Raw genomic sequence first — 18,585 nt, 5'->3', positions numbered from 1 at the left:
CAAGTAAATCATACTAAGGATTATAGACATGCCATTAACACTACTGTCCATTTCAAGGTGATAGCCCCCTCTGCTGGCTTAAAGATCACATCAACCTTTGGTAGTGACCTCAACCTCAACAGCCTCTTACCCAAAACACCAACCAGGGCCCAGGGATTGTCTTTCAAGTTTGCATCCATGTGACTGAATACAACAGGGAATTGGTGATTAGATGCTTGGAATTAAGTGACGTGATGGGAAAAGTAATGGGAAGAGTCTGTATAGTGTATGTTTTGGGATGTAAATATATGTGCTCAAAGTTACTGCATACCCCATACATTTCTGGTGCTTTAAGATTAGTAGGAGTGAGTAAGGCCAGTGGGCCAGGCCCAGGTAGAGTCAGTTACTCGGCTCCACCGCCCCCCTTTCCATAGAGGGCAGGTCTGAAATTCCAACACTGACATGTGAAATACAGACAGCAGCTCTTATGGCCTCACAGCGCTGCTCCCCCCAGCCCTAAACATAGACCAGCTCTGGACTAGTGCTCCTATAGCCACACACCACCGCTCCACTTTCACTTTAAGTATCAAGATCATTTTGGTCTATTGGCTAGAATTGAATAATGGTGATCTAAGCATTGAAATGCTTCCGGGACACCCATTGCCCAAAGGGGAGAGTGGCTGTTATGTGTCTCTACACAGGAATATAATATTTTGTGATTTTGTGTTTGTTCTCAATTGGGCTACCTGCAGTACACAAAATGGGGGAATGCCGTATTTGTTCCAGTCAAGTCAAAATCAGAGTGGAGTGGAGCAATGAACATGCAATTAGGCCTCAGAATGTAAGTTTGTGCATTTGTGTATATGTTTGTGCAACCCCACCTCAAAATTTCCCAGTACCACAGTGCGTGTTAGTGAATGAGTGTCCTTATGTTTGTTTGTGGCTGTGTTTGGTTGTGTGTTTCAAAGAAAGAAAATGACTGGGTGTGTGTGTATGTGTGTGTGTGTATTCTCCAAGAAAATCTACTGCAAGCATAGTTCGAATAATCTCTCTCTCCAGCCTAGTCACAAGCCAAGTGTGAGTTACTATTCTGCCTGGCAGCACCAAGCACAATGTGAAGCTCATGTGACATAGCGCCCCTTTCAGACCTAATCTCCTACAGTCACGAATGAGAGAAAGACAGAGAGAGAGGGAGAGAGAGGGGGGAGAGAGAGAGAGAGAGAGAGAGAGAGAGAGAGAGAGGGAGAGAGAGAATTCAACAGAGTGGAACACAGTGAGCAGAGAAGAAACACAAGAAAGAAAACAATTCAGATATGCAGTGCTGCTCTTTTGAAGCCGTCAGTTCTCAGTTTCTATCTATGGTTTGTTTTGAGACAGAGAACAGAGACTCTTGATATGCAAAAGCACAGATTTGGCGGCGGATTGTCAAGTAAATCGAAACCAAGCCGAGATCAGGGTACAGCACCCCCTGTGGGTACAACAGCAACACAAAGACCACAGAGAATAACACTGCGATGTTCTTAAACCAACATTGACAGTAAAAAAGTCTCTATTATTTCCTGCGTTTTCCGAAAGTTTGTTCGATAGCTTCGAGCGGACCGTTTGTACTCCCACTGAGGAGCCAGTAGGCAAATAAGCTGTTGAGTCAAGAAGTCTTATTGGTTCCATGACGGGGGTTTACAGTTTTATCAGGCTGTTTTTTGGGGCTTTTTTGGGGGAGAATCAGTGTAGTGTTTGGTGAGGGTCAGCTGATTTCACTGAAAGACTAGCTAAGCTCCCCAAATAGGCAACAAAGAGCAGCAAAGTCTGCTTCATCAAAGGCCTATTATTTTTCTCAAAGGGTGGGCAAGAGTGCAGTGATGGGACAGACGTCTTAACTGTTCCTGTGTCACTGTTGAGTGAAAGTTGAGTACATTTTCAGATGGGGTTCCTTTCAACGTTTTTTGGACCCAATTATCATTCCTTTACAACTCAACCACTTATGCTCAGCCTTAATCCTTACCTGCCACTGCCCCAGCCATTAGTCTATATAGATCCTTTTATGCGTAGCAAAAACCCTTTAATTGTTGCCACAGTTGGAAGTGCAGATCATTCAGCATGGCAGAAGTGGTCATAATTCTATTGGGAAGCTGGATTTAAAGTTTAAAGGTGGTTGGTGGTTTGATTTCAAGGTTGAAATTCATCACATTATGATTTGATATGGTCTTACTGAACTGAATGGCCGAACCAGTGTTTGGGGGGCATTTTTGAACCAATATACTGGGATGACACAACATTCAGTTCTCAACACTTAACTTTACTGAAGTGTTAAGTTTATTTACCATTAATTACCATTACAGCAAAACCTTAAAACATAATCTAGAGTATTGTTGAAATATGTAACTGTTGCGTCAAATGCCACTGGAAAAAGCAGGTATCAGGTGGTCTTGAAATACTGCGAAAGGAGTCCACCGCCTCTCCCTCTCCTCCACTCTCTCCCTCTTTCTTGCTCTCTCTCTCTGTTCCCCTCCCTCCCTTCCCCCTCTCTCTCTTCACTATGTAGGTTACAGGGCAAGTTTGTTTGACAACATCAGTCCTTTGTCCTCGCCCCGGTGCAGGCAGCGCTGCCAGCTTTAAGTATACTGTTCATGTACAGATTGTGTCTGTACGCTTGCTTGCATTTGTGCGTGCAAGTCTTTCAACACATTTCTCAATGTGTAATGACAAATTACTGATTGGTAAACACAGGTGCACATACACTCAGACTGGTACCAGCCTGTATCCACAGAGCCAATTTAAACTAAACACTTCTGACCAAGCACTTATTGTGTACACCAAGGAAGGCTCAATGACGCTAACCTGGATATGAATATAAATAAACTGCCGTACAAGAACTCAACTGGGGATTTTTTTTGCCTCTAGCAATGTACCGTGGGCGACACTGTACATTTGCAGACAGATTCCAATTAATTCTAACATCTACTTCCAATTCCCGTGTATTCCTACACCAATCATGTGATCGTGAGACTGAGCAGAGACACGCTAGACATCCATGTAATGTGCACATTCTATGTATTACATAATATGACAGACATGGATCTTTATTAGATAACCTAACAGATGCTATGAGGCATCATTGTGCCTCTCCGATCCTTCTAGCTATGCACACAAGGCTGGCAACATAGAAGCGGGCGGAGTAGAAAGGTTGTTTCACATGATTAGAAACCCACCTGGGACACATACAGACACATGCGGCCATTTTGGATCCACTGTGTGAAACATGAAATCAACGGTATCACTTCTCTATCCTGTGTATTCTGACATTATTCTATAAACAACATGTCCGCAGTGTTTACGTCCCAGATCTAGTTTCTCTAGCTCTATGTCGAGGTCTAATGGCAGCATCCCTCACGCCCCAAAATCACAGCCCACCTATAATTGCTCCTCCAGAGTTCACTGTGTGTGTGACATGCCGCCCAAGCTTCACCATAGCCCTCGTAAGAATCTGACAAGCATTTAACGGTGAGGTGCCACTTTGCCCCCCTCTCCCGCAGAGACACCTGGTGGTGCAAGACACCTCGGGGTGGCAATATTTAACATGGCGCCGTCCGTTTTTCCACCCTCCGTCATTTCAACGTCACTTGCTAATATCGCCCTCCCTGCCCAGGCCCAATTTACTGTCCAACCATCCAGAAGTGTACACACTCAGTGCATTTCTTGTGGCGGTGGACACACACACACTTGACATTTGAGCGGGACTGAAGGCACGAAGGAAGTAAGGAGTGTTTTCCTGGGAGAGCCTGGAAGTGTTTTGGAGTGTATTTTCATTTTTTTTTTCTGACAACATGGACTTCTGCTTTCAGAAAGGATTGATAGTGCTTTTGTTGATACAACACTGCAAATCTGAAGGTAGGGTGGCACCTTGGATTGTTATACAAATGTGTTTTCACTGGATGATATCTTTGTATTGTGGATGGATGAATGAATGAATGATTGAATGAATGAATGGGAAAGACTTTGGGTGTGACCTGATTTCTCATGATGTGGTTCAAAGGTTTACAATGATAATGACACCAGGTACCATCAATCAGACCATAACCATAATCCTGGATTTGATACCTGAATGGTCTACATTCCTTCACCAGCAGAGAACAAAAATACACTTCTACGCCAGTCGCACCATTTATCACCACTGATATTTTCATAGATTCCAGGTCTGTCTGGTGTTTTGGGGCTGGCAACATACACCAAAAACATTTGATACTATATCTCCCTAGATCTGTCCACCTCCATCCTACCCTCCACTGAAGTCACCCCCCAAGATGGAGAAGCCTTACCCCAGGAACCAGAGCTACCCCCCGCGGAGGTGGCTCCGGCGGTGGCCCCTCCTAGCCTGAAAGAGGTGCAGCAGGCTGTGCTGGAGGCCTCGGAGCAGGTGGAGGGGGGGGCGGCAGAGGAAGTGCTGAAGGAGCTACTGGAGAGGGTGGTGGAGGCGGCTCTGGGGGAGGCAGAGAAAGTAGACCAGACAGGTGTGCAGGAGGGGGTTGAGGAGGAGGCGTTGGGGGCAGAAACAGGAGATGCTGAGGCTGAAGCTGACATAGAAGCAGAGGTTGGACTTGTGGAGCAGGCGGCAGAGGAGGAGGAGGGGGAGGAGGAGGGGGCAGGTGGAGATACGGGAGCCGAGGGAGGAGATGCCGGCGGCGGAGAGGAGCAGGAGGTGGCGGAGATGAAAGGAGAGGTGGTGGGGGAGGCGGAGGAGGCTGTAGCTGAGGTGGGCGAGGGGGAAGCTGCAGCTGAATCGATAGAGGAGACTACAGGGGGGGTAGAGGTTGGGGGAGCGGCAGAGGGAGAGGAGGCCATCGATGAATCTCCTATAGAACCTGAAGTCAGCCAGGAGGTTGTAGAGGAAACTGTAGCTGCTCTAGAAGAGGTAGGAGGAGAGGTGGCAGCAGAGGAGACGGGGGTGGAGGGAAACGAGGAGCAGTCGTTGCTGTCGGAAGGAGAAGGAGCAGTCGAAACAGAAATACAGGAGACGGAGGAGGCTCCGGCTGTTGTGGAGGTGGCAGTAGAGGGAGAGCCAGAGCAGGAGACTGTGATAGACCCTGATTCTAGCATGGGGACAGTTGATGTGGAGGAGACAGAGGATGTAGGGGGTGAGGGAAAGGCTGGGGAGGAAGAAACTCAGGAAGGTGAAGCGGAAGGTGGGCCCCCTGATGATTATGAGGAGATACAGACCACACAATCTGTAGTTGGAGAGCCAGTAGAGGAGGAGGAGGAGGAACAGGAAGAAATAGCGAACGAGGCAGATGGACCAGAAGGAGAGGAGGAACAAGGCCCTTTAGCGGTTGAGGGAGGAGTTGCTGAAGAGGCGGAGGCAGGAGCTAGAGAAGTGTGGGAGGCAGCAGCAGGGGGTGAGGGGGATGGAGAGAGTGTGATCAAGGAGGAATCTGTGTCGTTGGTGAAGGAGGAGGTAGACCAGCAAGGAGCCGAAGCAGCGGGAGAGGAGCAGATAGCGCTGGAGACCTCGCATGCCAGTCAAGCAGAGGATCAAGGTGAGATACACATAGGTGCAGCTGGTACAGTTGCACAAAAAGCCATTAGAAATAAGGAAAATGTGCTCCAAGTAGGCTCAAAACACGACAGAGAGAAATTAAGCTCATGTAAAATGTACTGGTCCTTAACTTCTGAGACCAGCGTCATGCACCTTTGAACCTCTGAAAACCAAACTTCCCATCAGGTCCAGATCTTCTAATCAACCCATGCCCCAGTTTATTGACAAGCTAACCTAATTTCAGCAGACCCCACTGACTTTATAAAAAAAAAAAACACTTATCTAATAAGCATCTGAAATGGTGAATATGTAAAACCTGCTCACAATGTAGGTCACCAAAACCTAAAATCGCAGTGGTATTTGTCTAAACATTCACTTGCATCAGCAGCTTTGCTTAAGCTTGCATTGTTTGCATCTTAACCTACTTTAAGACAGGAAAGCTCTTAAATGAAGATTACAAGCTCCTTTATACAGTATACAATACTGTTGGTCACCAGCCCAGGTTCTGAAAAACTAAGCTATTGTAACTAGAAACATGTCACCTTGGCTGCTCCAGCTGTAGCAGCTGTGGTGTGAGTCAGGCTTGAGTTGGAAAAAACAGAAGAGCAGGGTTTTTAAAATATTTTCCACATCAGAGCAGAGTCTTTTGGTAGAGAGCGCTTGAGAAAATGTTTACTCAGGATATCTTGACATGAACATTAATTATTACTCAGCCCCCTCCAAACTTCTGAGTTCCCTTAGAGCCCCTTGACTACTGTGACATATGCTAGCAAAGATTGACATGTTGTATACACATTTTACGCAGCAAAGACACTATGATACTATGAGCTACACACACACGCACACACGCACACACACAAACGCACACACACACACACACACACAGCAATCCATCTATGCATTACCCCACATTCCATAGGTCCACTCGACAAACCCTAAACCTTGACCTCTGGGCTTCATTTTCATGTGTGTGTCACATACCAAACCCCTCCTCTAGAAGTGCTGGTGATCCCTGCCCCTGAGCCTGGAGATGGTGCCGGCGGTGAGGCTGAAGAGCAGCACCCTGAGGACCGGGCTCCCCCCCTGAGCCCCTCCCTAGGTGGGAGAGAGACGGAAAGAAACAGCATTAGTGACGAGGAGCTTCTGGAGCAGGAATCCAACCATGCCAACGAGATCCTCACCTCCACCGGTGACCTTTTGCCCCATGACCCCGCTGTGGCCCAACCCACGCTGGATAATTTCGTGGAGGACGTTCCGGCCACACCCCCTCAGTCAGAAGGGGAGGAGCCGGGGGAAGCCAATGAGCTGGTGGAGGATACAGCTGGAAGCTCAGGTAAATAGAAAATATGTAGAGTTGTGCCCATTGTTGGTGTAGTGGTTACAACTCCTATCTCTGGACCGAATCCTCTCCTGTGTCCCTCCTACCCTGTCTTCCTCTGAGCTTTCCTACTGTCTCAATAAAGCAAAAAGTTCTAGGGGAATTGGACTCCCCGTGCAGAAAAAAATAAAATATGTAGATTTTTAAAATGCAGTTTCAGAGCTTTGGCTATAAATACTGAAATCACGGAAGTGGGGGAGGCTGCAGCTGAAAAGTTGGGTAGAATAAAGTAGCAGGGAACACATCATCAAAGTGATGCTGCCAACAAAATATGCAGATGGCCAATTTCATATTGTTCCATTTGAATAAGCAGTGGCACAGGCTAAGCAGAGCTAACTACACTCTTTAACCACTTCATTCAAGGCCATGGGAAGAAGAAGCTAGGGGTGGAGAGGTGGGGGAGGGATAAGTAAATGGGGCACTGGGATATAACCTATGTCATTACAATATTATACAAGCTGTTTGCTGCCTCACTGCAACAGACACGCAATATTTACTTCATAGAATCCTTCTATTAAAACACAAAATCACTGAAAAATTATACACAAAAATATCTGTAACTCAAAAAACTATATAGAAATCTACAGTCATCTTATCCCCTATGCATGACACACAGGCCTCTTTGGGCTAATTGTTTAAAATATCTGGAGGAAAGATTGAGATTGCTTGTTTTCAATTTTCAAAGTATATCTGTTAAGATGATCTATTTATAGAAGATATGAATGTTATACTGTTTTGAAAACATGGGGTCTTCAGCTTTCAAAATCCGTAAACCAATTGTATGTTGTCCAAACTATGTCTTATTACGAAGTATTTTAACAATGAAGTCGTACAAATATAAACTTCGTAAATATAAGAGCAAGTTGTGATCAACTTCGTCAGTCTACAATGACATTCTTGGTATCGCTGGAATCTAGAAATTCCGAGCTTTCCAATGACCCTAAACGCACCACGATTGGAACGACACATTGTCCGCTATTTCCGGGGAAATGTAGCAGTCAAACTTCACATTTTACAGTCACACTGACATAAATCTATGTTCTTGCCAAATTATTTGAAGTAAAACTCCCAGTAAACAGTCAACATGTAAACAATAAACATGGCCAAAACATGGATACCGCCTGAGTATATCTTTATAAATTGTATCATAAATGTTGTATTTTACTGTGTTTTCATCAAATTTACAGTTGTAGTCAAAGAGTAGGAGAAGACATTCCGTTGCATCATTATCCATGGGATCTTGGTTATAATGGTGATATTGCCTTAAAATTTAGAATTATATACTAGGCGAGGATGAAAATCTTATTTTTTCCTTTATTGCATCTCCATTTACTCTGGAATGGTAATAGATATAGGTTTACTTACAATGGATTCATATTTCTTAGCTTCTTACCGATCAAAGGAGACCAGAAATATGCATATAGGCCTTATGGTTGAGGAGCTAGTCCTGATTCATTTTAGGGATGTTATTTTAGGCGTTTTTTCCTAGGGCTAGGGCTAGAGCTTAACAGGATATTACACTCTAAATCCTCTGCCTCCATCTTCTTTTGCCCATTCTTTTCTTGATCCCTCTCTGTTCCCATTCCTCTATCCCTCTATCCCTTCATCTCTCCATCCCTCCATCCATCTGTCTAGAGGCAGGTGAGCTGGGTCTGGAGGCATGGAAGATCGGGGCCATTTCTGCTGCAGTCTTCCTGGTTCTGGAGACCATTGTCATCATCGTCTACATCCTCAAATGTCGGAACAAAACCAACAAGTAGGTAGCACACTAGCCAGCATCTATGTTTTGTAGTTCAAATATTTCTGGCTAAAACTACAATCTAAATGCACTGTAGTCAATACTGCTAAACTTCTAGCCGAAGTTTAGCAGTCTTTTTCCTTCTTTCTTTTTTATACCTGGAAGTCAAAAGGTACACCATAAGCAACCACATCACTGTGGTTCTTCTCTGATGGCTGATAGCAGCCAGTAAATTACCAGCTGTAGTGCCAACAGTTTAGCTGTCACAGGTGGGACTTACAGCAATGCTAGTACATAATTGCTGGTTCAGTGTTTCTCTGGTCATAGAAAAAGAACAGCGTTCCAGCAGTGATATGTTCTACTATTTTAATCATTATTTTTCCACAATGCCCACTGCAACATACAATTAATTTAGAAAGTCAGAGGTAAGCAACAGTATTAATGTCTGATCGTGACATCTTGTGTGTGTGTATGTGTGTGTATGTGTGTGTGTGTGTGTGTGTGTGTGTGTGTGTGTTTGTGTGTGTGTGTGTGTGTGTGTGTGCAGCACCCCAGCCCGACAGCGGACATGTGAGGAAGGGGGTGTCGAGCCAGAAGCAGCTACGGGAGGCGACTGCAGTGACGACACTCTCCCTGCAGGCAATGGGGACACTCAACAGTATGTTAACCATCTTCTATACAGTATACATAGATACATACATGCTGTACATACATACATTCATACGTACATACATACAATAAAGCCTTTCTTAAAACCTTTTCAAAACCCAACCCAGACTATCTAGGATTCTGACTGTAATAAATACTGTATGTGTAACCCCTTTGTACTAGGTGTGTGAATGTTGTGTATGTGTGTTTGTCTGACTGTATGTGTGTTTATGTGTGTGTGTGTGTGTAGTGGAAGAAAGAGATAAGAGAGCGCATGTTTGGTGTATGTAATTGTGTGGAAGTCAATGTGTGCATTAGGGTTAGCCTGAATGCCAGGCCATCCTTGTAAATAAAAATGTATTCTAGGTGACCTGCCTAGTAAAATAAAGGTTAAAAAATAAACAGTAAAAAAGCAATATGCCACTTAGCACATTCTAGTATGTAACTGTACTTCAACTCACTACGCCCAAAGAGTATCTCTCTCTCTCTCTGTATCTGTCTCTCTATCCCTCTCTCCCCCTCTCTCCCTGACTCCCTCCTGGAGCCTGATGCAGTGCTACCACCAGCCCGGCTGCTGCCAGTCTCCTTGCTGCTAAACTCAGCAGGATGTCAAAGTTGCCCAATGTCAGCGGATGAAATGCAGTGTGCTGACCTGAAAACGGTCAATGCTTTCTCTCACTAGGGGGTTTGCAGGAACCACCAGTTGTGTGCCTCTCAGCTGATTCCCTCCTGGCTGTTGTGTAAGCTACTATGTGCTCAGGAGGCTGGCCACTGGGTCACATGAGAGTGCGGGTCCCGTGAACCCAGAGCATTACTGCGTAATATCACTACTCTCCTAATCAGACTAGCAGCCTTGGATCAACAGTAAGCCAGGGAGGAAGGTGTGTATGTGTGTGTGTGTGTGTATGTATGTATGTGTGTCTGTATGTGTGTGTGCGCGCGCATGTGTAACAGAGTGAGAGAGAATGAGAGAGAAATAGAGTAAGGGAAAGAGACAGAGAGTCTCATGTGTAAAAACATGCGTTCATGCGTGCATACAGATGTGTGTGTATGGAGGCCCGTGTGTGCATGCCTGTTGCCTGTGCAAATGGAAGTGTGCATTTCTTTGTATGAGATCCAAAGGGAAATCTGATGTGTTCCTAGCACAGAAGATAACAAAGCAACGCTGAATTATTAAACAGCAGACAGAGTCAGCTTGAAATGTGTCCTTGTTAAGAGACTTTACAGCAGCAATGACAATCCAGTTGTCATCGGAGCAAGTGAATCACTGAAAACACTGCCAACAGACAACAAAAGTCACTTTCAGAACACTCTCTGAAAGTCACATCTTTAGCGTCAGTATCATCTCCACAACAAGGACACAAGTGCCATTCCTCGTACATGCAAAGGACGCCAGAAGCCATAGTGCAAAGCAAGCAAATTCAGCGTAGATAAACTGTGCAAACCATGAGGGAAGCCTGTGTAAATAGCAAAAGCCGCAGAGCCTACAGCCTTCTTGTAGTGTGAAGCAGCTTGATGTCTTTCTGACAAGATGCTAGCCTGCACTTGGCAAATCAAGGTGACTGTGATTCTCAAACAGCAGGTAAATGGTTAGAGTGATGCCAAAACAATATTGCTTTTCACCCACTTGATACTTTAAGTGTCCAAACAATCTGTCTTTGATAGCGGGATTTGGCCTATCATTCCTATCAAGTGCCTCCAATTGTATGCTCCCTGCCGTTGGTAAATCCCTGCTATCAAATAACCCTGTCTTCCACCCTTCTGCAATTCATCCATTACGACTATTAAATGGCTGCCAACTGCCCTATTGTCCTCTCCACCAGGATAGCAGCACTTGACCCCTCTGATGCGGCTTCAACCCTGGCCCAAAGCAAAGAGCAGCAGGAGGAGGAGCAGGCGGTAGCCATGTCAGACATCCCGCCCGGCTCCACAGAGGAGTCGGCCAGCTCTGGACCGGGAGCAGACTCCTCGCAAGACCTCAGGACTTCCGTTCTCTAGGCGGTCCATCTGTTTGTCTGTTCCTGTCTAAATTAAACCCAACAACGAGCCACTCCCCCCCCCCCCCCCCCCCCCGCCACACGGCCCATCCCAACCCACCCAGACACCCAGTGAATTACCCTAAATTCCTCCATGTCTCAAACCCCAAGCAAACCCGACCCAGACTGTCTAGGATTCCGATATGTGTAACCCTTTTGTACTGGGTGTGTGAATGTCTATGCGTGTGTGTGTTTGTGTGTGTGTGTGAGTGTATGTATGTGTGTGTGTATGAGTGTGAGCGCATGTTTGGTGTATGTGATTGTGTGAATGAGTGAACAGAGAGAACAATTTGAAAATATTAACACACACACCTAAATATAGGTGTGTGTGTGTGTGTGTGTGTGTGTGTAAGTGGGATAAAAATGTTGTGAACTTGGTTAATGCCTGTAAAGTCTTTAGGCTAGAATTAAACTGTTTAGGAATGTTTTTCAAATTAATACTGACCACACAAGTCATACTGTACAATGAGCTTTTTCAACCAAGGCTAAATGTGCAGGGGGCATCTATAATTTAATGTTTTATCAGCATTATAATATGGTTTATTCACAAAGTGCTTTGACAATACCATAGAGTGCTACATTTACATAGTCTTATGAAAATCTGTAACACTACAAGAATAGACATTTGGATTTTTCATTATCAAGATTTAATATTTGATTTGTGATTGTGATTCCGCATAACAAACCTTTGTATCATCATTTGTAATTTGAGCTGTACAGAATAAAATGATGATGTTCACTGCCTGTGTGCTATTGTTCTCAAGAAGTTATTCTGCAGATAACCAATCCTCAGCAATCAGCTCCATATCTGAAAGTTGGCCTACTTGAAAAGGAAAAGTGATTGCCATTCCACAGTTGAATCTTTTATTGTAAGTGAGCTCACAGACTGGCCTCTTTTGGGTTACGATCACGAGGGATATGTATGAGTCTTAAAGAGTGTTTGAACCCTCAAGTGTACAGTGTGTATTGTGTATGTACTGTGTGTGTGTGTGTGTGTGTGTGTGTGTGTGTGTGCCTGTACAAGTAGCTCAAGGAGGAAAGGTCTGGTCATGCGGTTGGTAGCTATTTAAGCCAGGAGAAGGCAATGGGCCGCCCCTAGGGGGGCTACAGTTCTGCAGACAGAGGACCAGCATGCACAGTGAGAGGTAGGGGAAAACACATTACACTGATGCTTTTACACATAATGAACTATATAATTCAATCAATTTTATCAGTCATCAGTCAGTAATGTCAGTGAAGGATTGCCTCAGCGCTGTTTACAAACTGCAGATGCATGTGAGAATACTGTACAATACTATCATTTGCAAAATTAGTATCGCGAAGGAATGAAAATTGAGATTTGTTTCTAGAAATGATTTGAGATGTGTTACACTGCTGCATGAACGGTGTATTCAGTCTTTCACATTCATGTTCAGTATTTCTGCACCAGTGCAAAGTGCAAGACCATTTTTTCCACATTTTTTAAAACTTTTACTCTGGTGGTTGTTCTTCTTGTTTTGTTGTAAAATAATTGCTCCTGCCATTTTATTAGCAACTCCTTCATACATTCCTCATCAACAAGCTTCAAACAGCGAGAAGCAAATGTGACTACAAAAAGGTTGAAGCAAATCATTTCTCGCTGTCTTTTGTTGAAAGCATTTTAGGACTTGTAAAAGTTGAAAGCTAATGGCTTTGTGAATTATGAATAGTGACTAGTATTGCCAGCAGGGAAATGTAAGAAGTGCAGCTTCAGAATAATGTTAAGACAATTGGCTTTAACAAGAGAACACAAACGGAGTTGTTTTTGCTCTGAACTGAAGCGTGCGCCTTTGGTGCATTACAATTTTTTTTTATTCATTTACAACACTCTTCACTTTGCATGTAGAAAGCAGTCCACTCCCTCGCTCTCTCTTTCTGCTTTCCCCCTACCAAACCTACACTCCATTTCTCCCTTATTCCCCCATCAACCTCCCCACATGCTCCTAACACACTCCCCTCTTTCCTTCACCTTCTCTCTCTCTCTCTCTCTGTGGGTTTTTGGTAGCATGTGGCGAGCGGGTCTCCTGGTGGTGACCTTGTGTGCCACCCTAACGCTGGCCCAGTTTCCCCGAGAGTGCGTCACCCCCGAGGGGCTGCGGAGCGGCCAGTGCTGCCCGTCCCCTGCAGGGGCGGCGGGGGACGAGTGCGGCTCGAGCACGGGGCGGGGCCAGTGCGTGTCCATCGCTGCTGACAACCGGCGCCACGGACCCCAGTACCCCCATGACGGGCGTGACGACAGAGAGAGGTGGCCGCTGCGGTTTTTCAACCGGACGTGCCAGTGCAACGGGAATTTCAGCGGGCACGACTGCGGGCGCTGCCGACACGGGATGACCGGGCCGAACTGTGACCAGAGGACCTCAGTGGGTAAGAGGAAACGGATGCAGTTTTAATTTAGCATCAGTGTTGCTGTCTAAACAATTCAGATCCACCACTGGTGCCCCTCTCATGCCGTACCCTTTAAAGATTTCAGTGGGACTGACAGACAGAAGAAAAATGCAGCTGCCAAGGGAATGAAGGCGCCACTAATTGTTGGGGAAAGGAAATGTCCATGTTAATTTTTAATAACATTTTCTTTCCTTCCCTCTCCCTTTGTTCCTCCCACATCTCTGCCACCCCTCTTTTTCTCTCTCTTCCTGCCCTCCTCTCTCTTCCTGCCCTCCTCTCCTCCTCCCTTCCTCTTTTCCCTGCCTCCTTCCCTTCTTCCACTCCCCTTGCCCCCTCTGCTCACTGCTCTCTAGTAAGAAGGAACGTGATGCAGATGAGCGCAGCGGAGAAGCAGGCATTCGTGAACGCTTTGGACCAGGCTAAGAGGACTGTCCACCCCGACCTGGTCATCTGTACAAGACGGTACAGAGAAACATGATATACAACATTACATGCATATGACATCAACTACTTTAGGTCTCTTTGGCAGGCTAAGACTATACCAACACTGTATGCTGGAGTAGAGGAAGGGCTTCATAAAGGTAGAAAACAAACAAAATATAGGCTCCCACTTCATACTCCAGCTCAATGAATGCTTACCAAATAATAAACTTTATAATAATACAAACCTTTATTTAAATAGCAGCAAAACAAGACTTTATATTAAATTTGTCAATAATGAATAAAAAGTCTAAGAATTGTTAAAGGAAGCATGTTTTTTTAAAAAAAAAAAAAAAAAAAAGGGTTTTAGTGTGTTTTAAAAGAGTTCTACATAATAGTGGCTCTAAAGGAGAATGATCAGTCCCCTTTGGGCTTGAGTCTAGACTGTGACTGCCCGAAGACCTCAGACTCAGTCTGGCTCAGTCTGGCTCATAGGGGAGCTAAAGGTCAGTAATGTAGCTAGGGGCTAAACCATGCCGTGGTATAAAAGTAATCAGTAAAATCTTAAATCGATTCTAAAACAAATGGGTAACCAGTGAAGAAAGACTCATAACGGGGTGATGCGGTCTCTTCGGCACCGGACTGAACCTTTGCGGCAGCTTTCTGGATAAGCTGCAGGCGTGAGACGGGCTTTTGAGTGAGGCCGGCGTAAAGGGAATTACAGCCGCGGATCTACGCAGGAGGAAATAAATGTGTGAGTGACCTTCTTCCAAGTCAGCTGAGGATTGTAGCAGATTCATTTTTGAAATAATTCTCAGCTGCAGGAAGCACGACTGCACAGCCCTTTTCACCTCCTGGCCAAAAATTAAATTTCTGCTGTATCAAAGAAGGACAGGAATGAGATATACCGGCGAGGAGAACAAGGGGAGAGGGAGGGCAGGATAGATGAGTGTGGAGAGGAAACACACGGTGAGGCTCACCCCGCTGCTCCCCTCCTCCCTAGGTACCAGGAGGTGTTTGGGCCTGATGGCAACACCCCGCAGTTCGAGAACATCACTATTTACAACTACTTTGTCTGGACCCACTACTACTCAGTCAGTAAGACCTACCTGGGGCCCGGCCAGGCCAGCTTCGGAGGGGTGGACTTCTCCCACGAGGGCCCGGGCTTCGTCACCTGGCACCGCTACCATCTGCTGCAACTGGAGAGAGACATGCAGGTCAGTGGAGGGAAGGGGGAGGGGAGGGGAGAGGAGAGGATAGGGAGGAGGGAGGGAGGAAGGAGAGGAAGGTTTTGGGGTGATGGGACGAAGACAGAGGTAAGAAGAGGGGGAAAGGAAGGAGGGATGGGAGAGGGGATAAGGGGAGGAGGGAGAATACAATAATTCAAGAACAATATTACACTTTACACACTCAGCACACCTATACACCCGGCCATCTGTCCTGAACACCTCTTCCCACGTCTTCCCGCCTCCCCCCGGTCTCTCCAGGACATGCTGGGGGACCCGACCTTCGCCCTGCCCTACTGGAACTTCGCCATCGGAGGCAGCGAGTGCGACATCTGCACCGACGACCTGCTGGGGGCCAGGAGCAGCTTCGATATGAGCTCCCTCAGCTCCAACTCCGTGTTCTCCCAGTGGAGGGTCATCTGCGAGAGCGTGGAGGACTACGACACGATGGGCACCATCTGCAACAGTGAGGCCAGAGGCTGATGTGCTCACTGGAAACACACACACACACACACACACACACACACAGACACACACAGCAAGCGTGAAAGTAACTATCTCAGCCAGCAACAGAGTGATTTTGATATACAGCGTAGTCTCAGCTGCATCAGAAAAGAGGGCAAACAACTCGTAAAGAGAGCATGCAGCACATAAGTGACTATAAATAATGCCTCACAGCTGTTGAGGTGCATTTGATAGTGCTTGGTATTACTACAGTGTGTCAGAAACTACTCCACTAGTTAAACAGTATGTTCTGAGTCAGTGTGCGCATCCAAAGTGCTGCATCCTAGCCCCTCATTAATGGCCACAGCCACAGCAGTCACCAGAACATGTTTAGTCAAGTGTTGAATGCGGAGCTTTAAACTTTCACAGAGTCCAAATGGGTCAAGGGTATGAGACTGGAAAAAGGGGACTGTGTGGGGGTGTGTGTGTGTGTGGATATGTGTGTGTGTAGCAGTGGAATCTACAGTTTAGGTGATTAGACTGAGAAGGATTTGATCTCATTCCACCAGATTACAAACCACTGTCTTCATTTTTCTATTAATCCTAATTCATATAACGCTTTTTATCAGTTCGTTAATGAACAATTGCAAGTATAAGGGAAATATAGAGGGAGTTCTACGATAATAGTCAGAGCATGTGAGTGGCCCAAGTGTTGGTGATCTACCTCATTAATCCTCTTAGAGAGTCATGGCAGCCATGGTATTTTCCTTCCCAACAAGCAGCATCTCCTTAAATGGGCGAGGGGGTTGCCTCATTTGTGCGTGTGCCTGTTCAAGGAAGGAATCTAGCGGTCTACTGGCTCCTTTGATCTGAGGGAATAATCTTCAAACAGACAACTCAGCTATGTAGCCTACTGTTTGTGGGCATGTGTGTGAGTGTGAGTGTGTGTGTGAGAGAGAGAAAGGCAGAGAGAGAAAAAGAGTAAAAGATCATGCCTGCAAGAGATTAGGAAAGTTCCTTGCTCCCACAGCTACCACTCACTACTGTTGCCTTTTGGTGAATAATTAAAAAAAGGAAACTGTCATCCCATCAAGACTGATCCCAGCTAGTTGGGTCTCTCACACAGAATCAGAAAGTAGGGGAATGACAGATGATCTCCCTCTCCCTCTCATTTCTATGGTGGCCATCACTGGCTTGAGTCTGAACTCTGCCCTACCGACCAGAATTATTTTTTACATCCATGGTGATTTTTTGAGTGTAGAAGCGCTTCTATCTTCTTTTAATGAGATATTGCCAGATGTGACCATGGATTCTGTCCCTCTCACCCAGGCACAGAGACCAGTCCTATCAGGAGGAACCCGGCGGGCAACGTGGCGCGGCCCATGGTGCAGAGGCTCCCGCAGCCCCAGGACGTGGTGGACTGTCTGGAGCTCAACACCTTCGACACCCCTCCTTTCTACTCCACCTCCTCCGAGAGCTTCAGGAACACCGTTGAAGGTGGGCGGTTATGTGTATTGGGCTGGATTCAAAGCAGCATGGGAGATCTAGCATCCACCCGCCTGCCAAAGGGGGATATTTAGGTTCAAATGGATTCAGTTCTACATAAATACTGTGTGACAAACACAAACGCCAAAAATGCACACACACACATACACACTCTCCCACGCACACGCACATATGGTGAGATGCATCACAGCATTTGTCGTTCCTAATTTTGTTAATCCATGCTTTTCTTCTCTGGCTTTGTCATTCTCTGTGTTCTAGGCTATAGCGCCCCCCAGGGGATGTACGACCCAGTGGTGCGCAGCCTGCACAACCTGGCCCACCTGTTCCTGAACGGGACGGGCGGACAGACTCACCTCTCCCCCAACGATCCCATCTTCGTCCTGCTGCACACCTTCACCGACGCCATCTTCGACGAGTGGCTCCGCAGGCACGGCCCGGGTACGCAGGCACCGATACAGAAACATAGGACCTGTAACAAAGATGTGCACACACACAGATCACACACTTTGACACAAACCTGTTGTCTCTGTGTCTCCGCCTCCAGGTGTGGCGGTGTATCCTGAGGAGAACGCTCCTATTGGCCACAACAGCAGGTTCAACATGGTTCCTTTTTGGCCTCCTATCACCAATGCTGAGATGTTTGTCTCCGCCCCAGAAAACCTGGGATACGCCTACGAGGTCCAGTGGCCAAGTGAGTCGCACGCACACACACACATACACACACACACACACACACGCAGACATAAACACCGGTGACTTCTGATGACCATTCCCCTTTGTCTCCTTCACCTCCGCCTCCACAGCCCCCGCCTACACCCTGTCTGAGATCATCACCATAGGGATTGTTGCGGCGGTGCTGGTCGCGGCAGTGGTGGGCGGCGTCATCGGCTGCGCGGTGCGAGCCCGCTCCTACCGCTCGGCCGAGGCCCTGGAGCCGCTGCTGGGAGAGACCTTCCGACGCTACTCAGAGGACGACCGCAGGATGGACAAATCGCAGTCCGTCGTCTAGCCGGACGCCTTTCCAGAAAGGCCTTAACCTTTTCATGTGTTTTGTTTTGCTCTTCTTTTTTTTTTTATTCCCCTCATTCTTCTAATAAAGTTTCACTGGTTTTTGAACCCAGCGTCTGTGTGGTTGTGGCATTGTGTTTGCTATAAACTAGTATAGGGCTGGAGGAGTAGCTTTGTTCCGAGTTGTAGAAAGAGCTCAGACTGCAGCCAAAGGGATCAGACCGCCTGGAGCAGCTCCATTGATAATGAATGGGCGACTGGCTCTTTGT

General features: G+C 46.4%; 1 protein-coding gene across 1 annotated transcript; it reads left to right on the top strand.

The window, feature by feature from the left end:
* The first annotated feature begins 12,440 nt into the window (after window positions 1-12,440).
* On the top strand, window positions 12,441-18,317 carry tyrp1b (tyrosinase-related protein 1b). Its single transcript, XM_071531733.1, has 9 exons — window positions 12,441-12,454; window positions 13,333-13,691; window positions 14,066-14,174; window positions 15,136-15,349; window positions 15,620-15,824; window positions 17,132-17,299; window positions 17,567-17,746; window positions 17,853-17,999; window positions 18,112-18,317. Exons 1-9 carry the CDS (start codon window positions 12,441-12,443, stop codon window positions 18,315-18,317), a joined length of 1,602 nt encoding a protein of 533 aa, XP_071387834.1.
* Window positions 18,318-18,585: the final 268 nt, after the last annotated feature.

This window comes from Centroberyx affinis, unplaced genomic scaffold (assembly GCF_046629955.1).
Source record: "Centroberyx affinis isolate AG114_WGS23_722 - 3 ecotype Tasmania unplaced genomic scaffold, CSIRO-AGI_Caff_v1 ptg002119l_1, whole genome shotgun sequence".
NCBI classification, from domain to species: domain Eukaryota; kingdom Metazoa; phylum Chordata; class Actinopteri; order Beryciformes; family Berycidae; genus Centroberyx; species Centroberyx affinis.
Note: the sequence above shows the minus strand (reverse complement) of the source record. Positions and strands in the feature narration are given on the sequence as shown.

Coding starts and splice junctions, on each gene's coding strand:
- tyrp1b (XM_071531733.1), top strand. Junction 15,825..17,131: donor GATGGGCACCATCTGCAACA/GTGAGGCCAGAG, acceptor CCTCTCACCCAG/GCACAGAGACCAGTCCTATC. Junction 17,300..17,566: donor CTTCAGGAACACCGTTGAAG/GTGGGCGGTTAT, acceptor TCTGTGTTCTAG/GCTATAGCGCCCCCCAGGGG.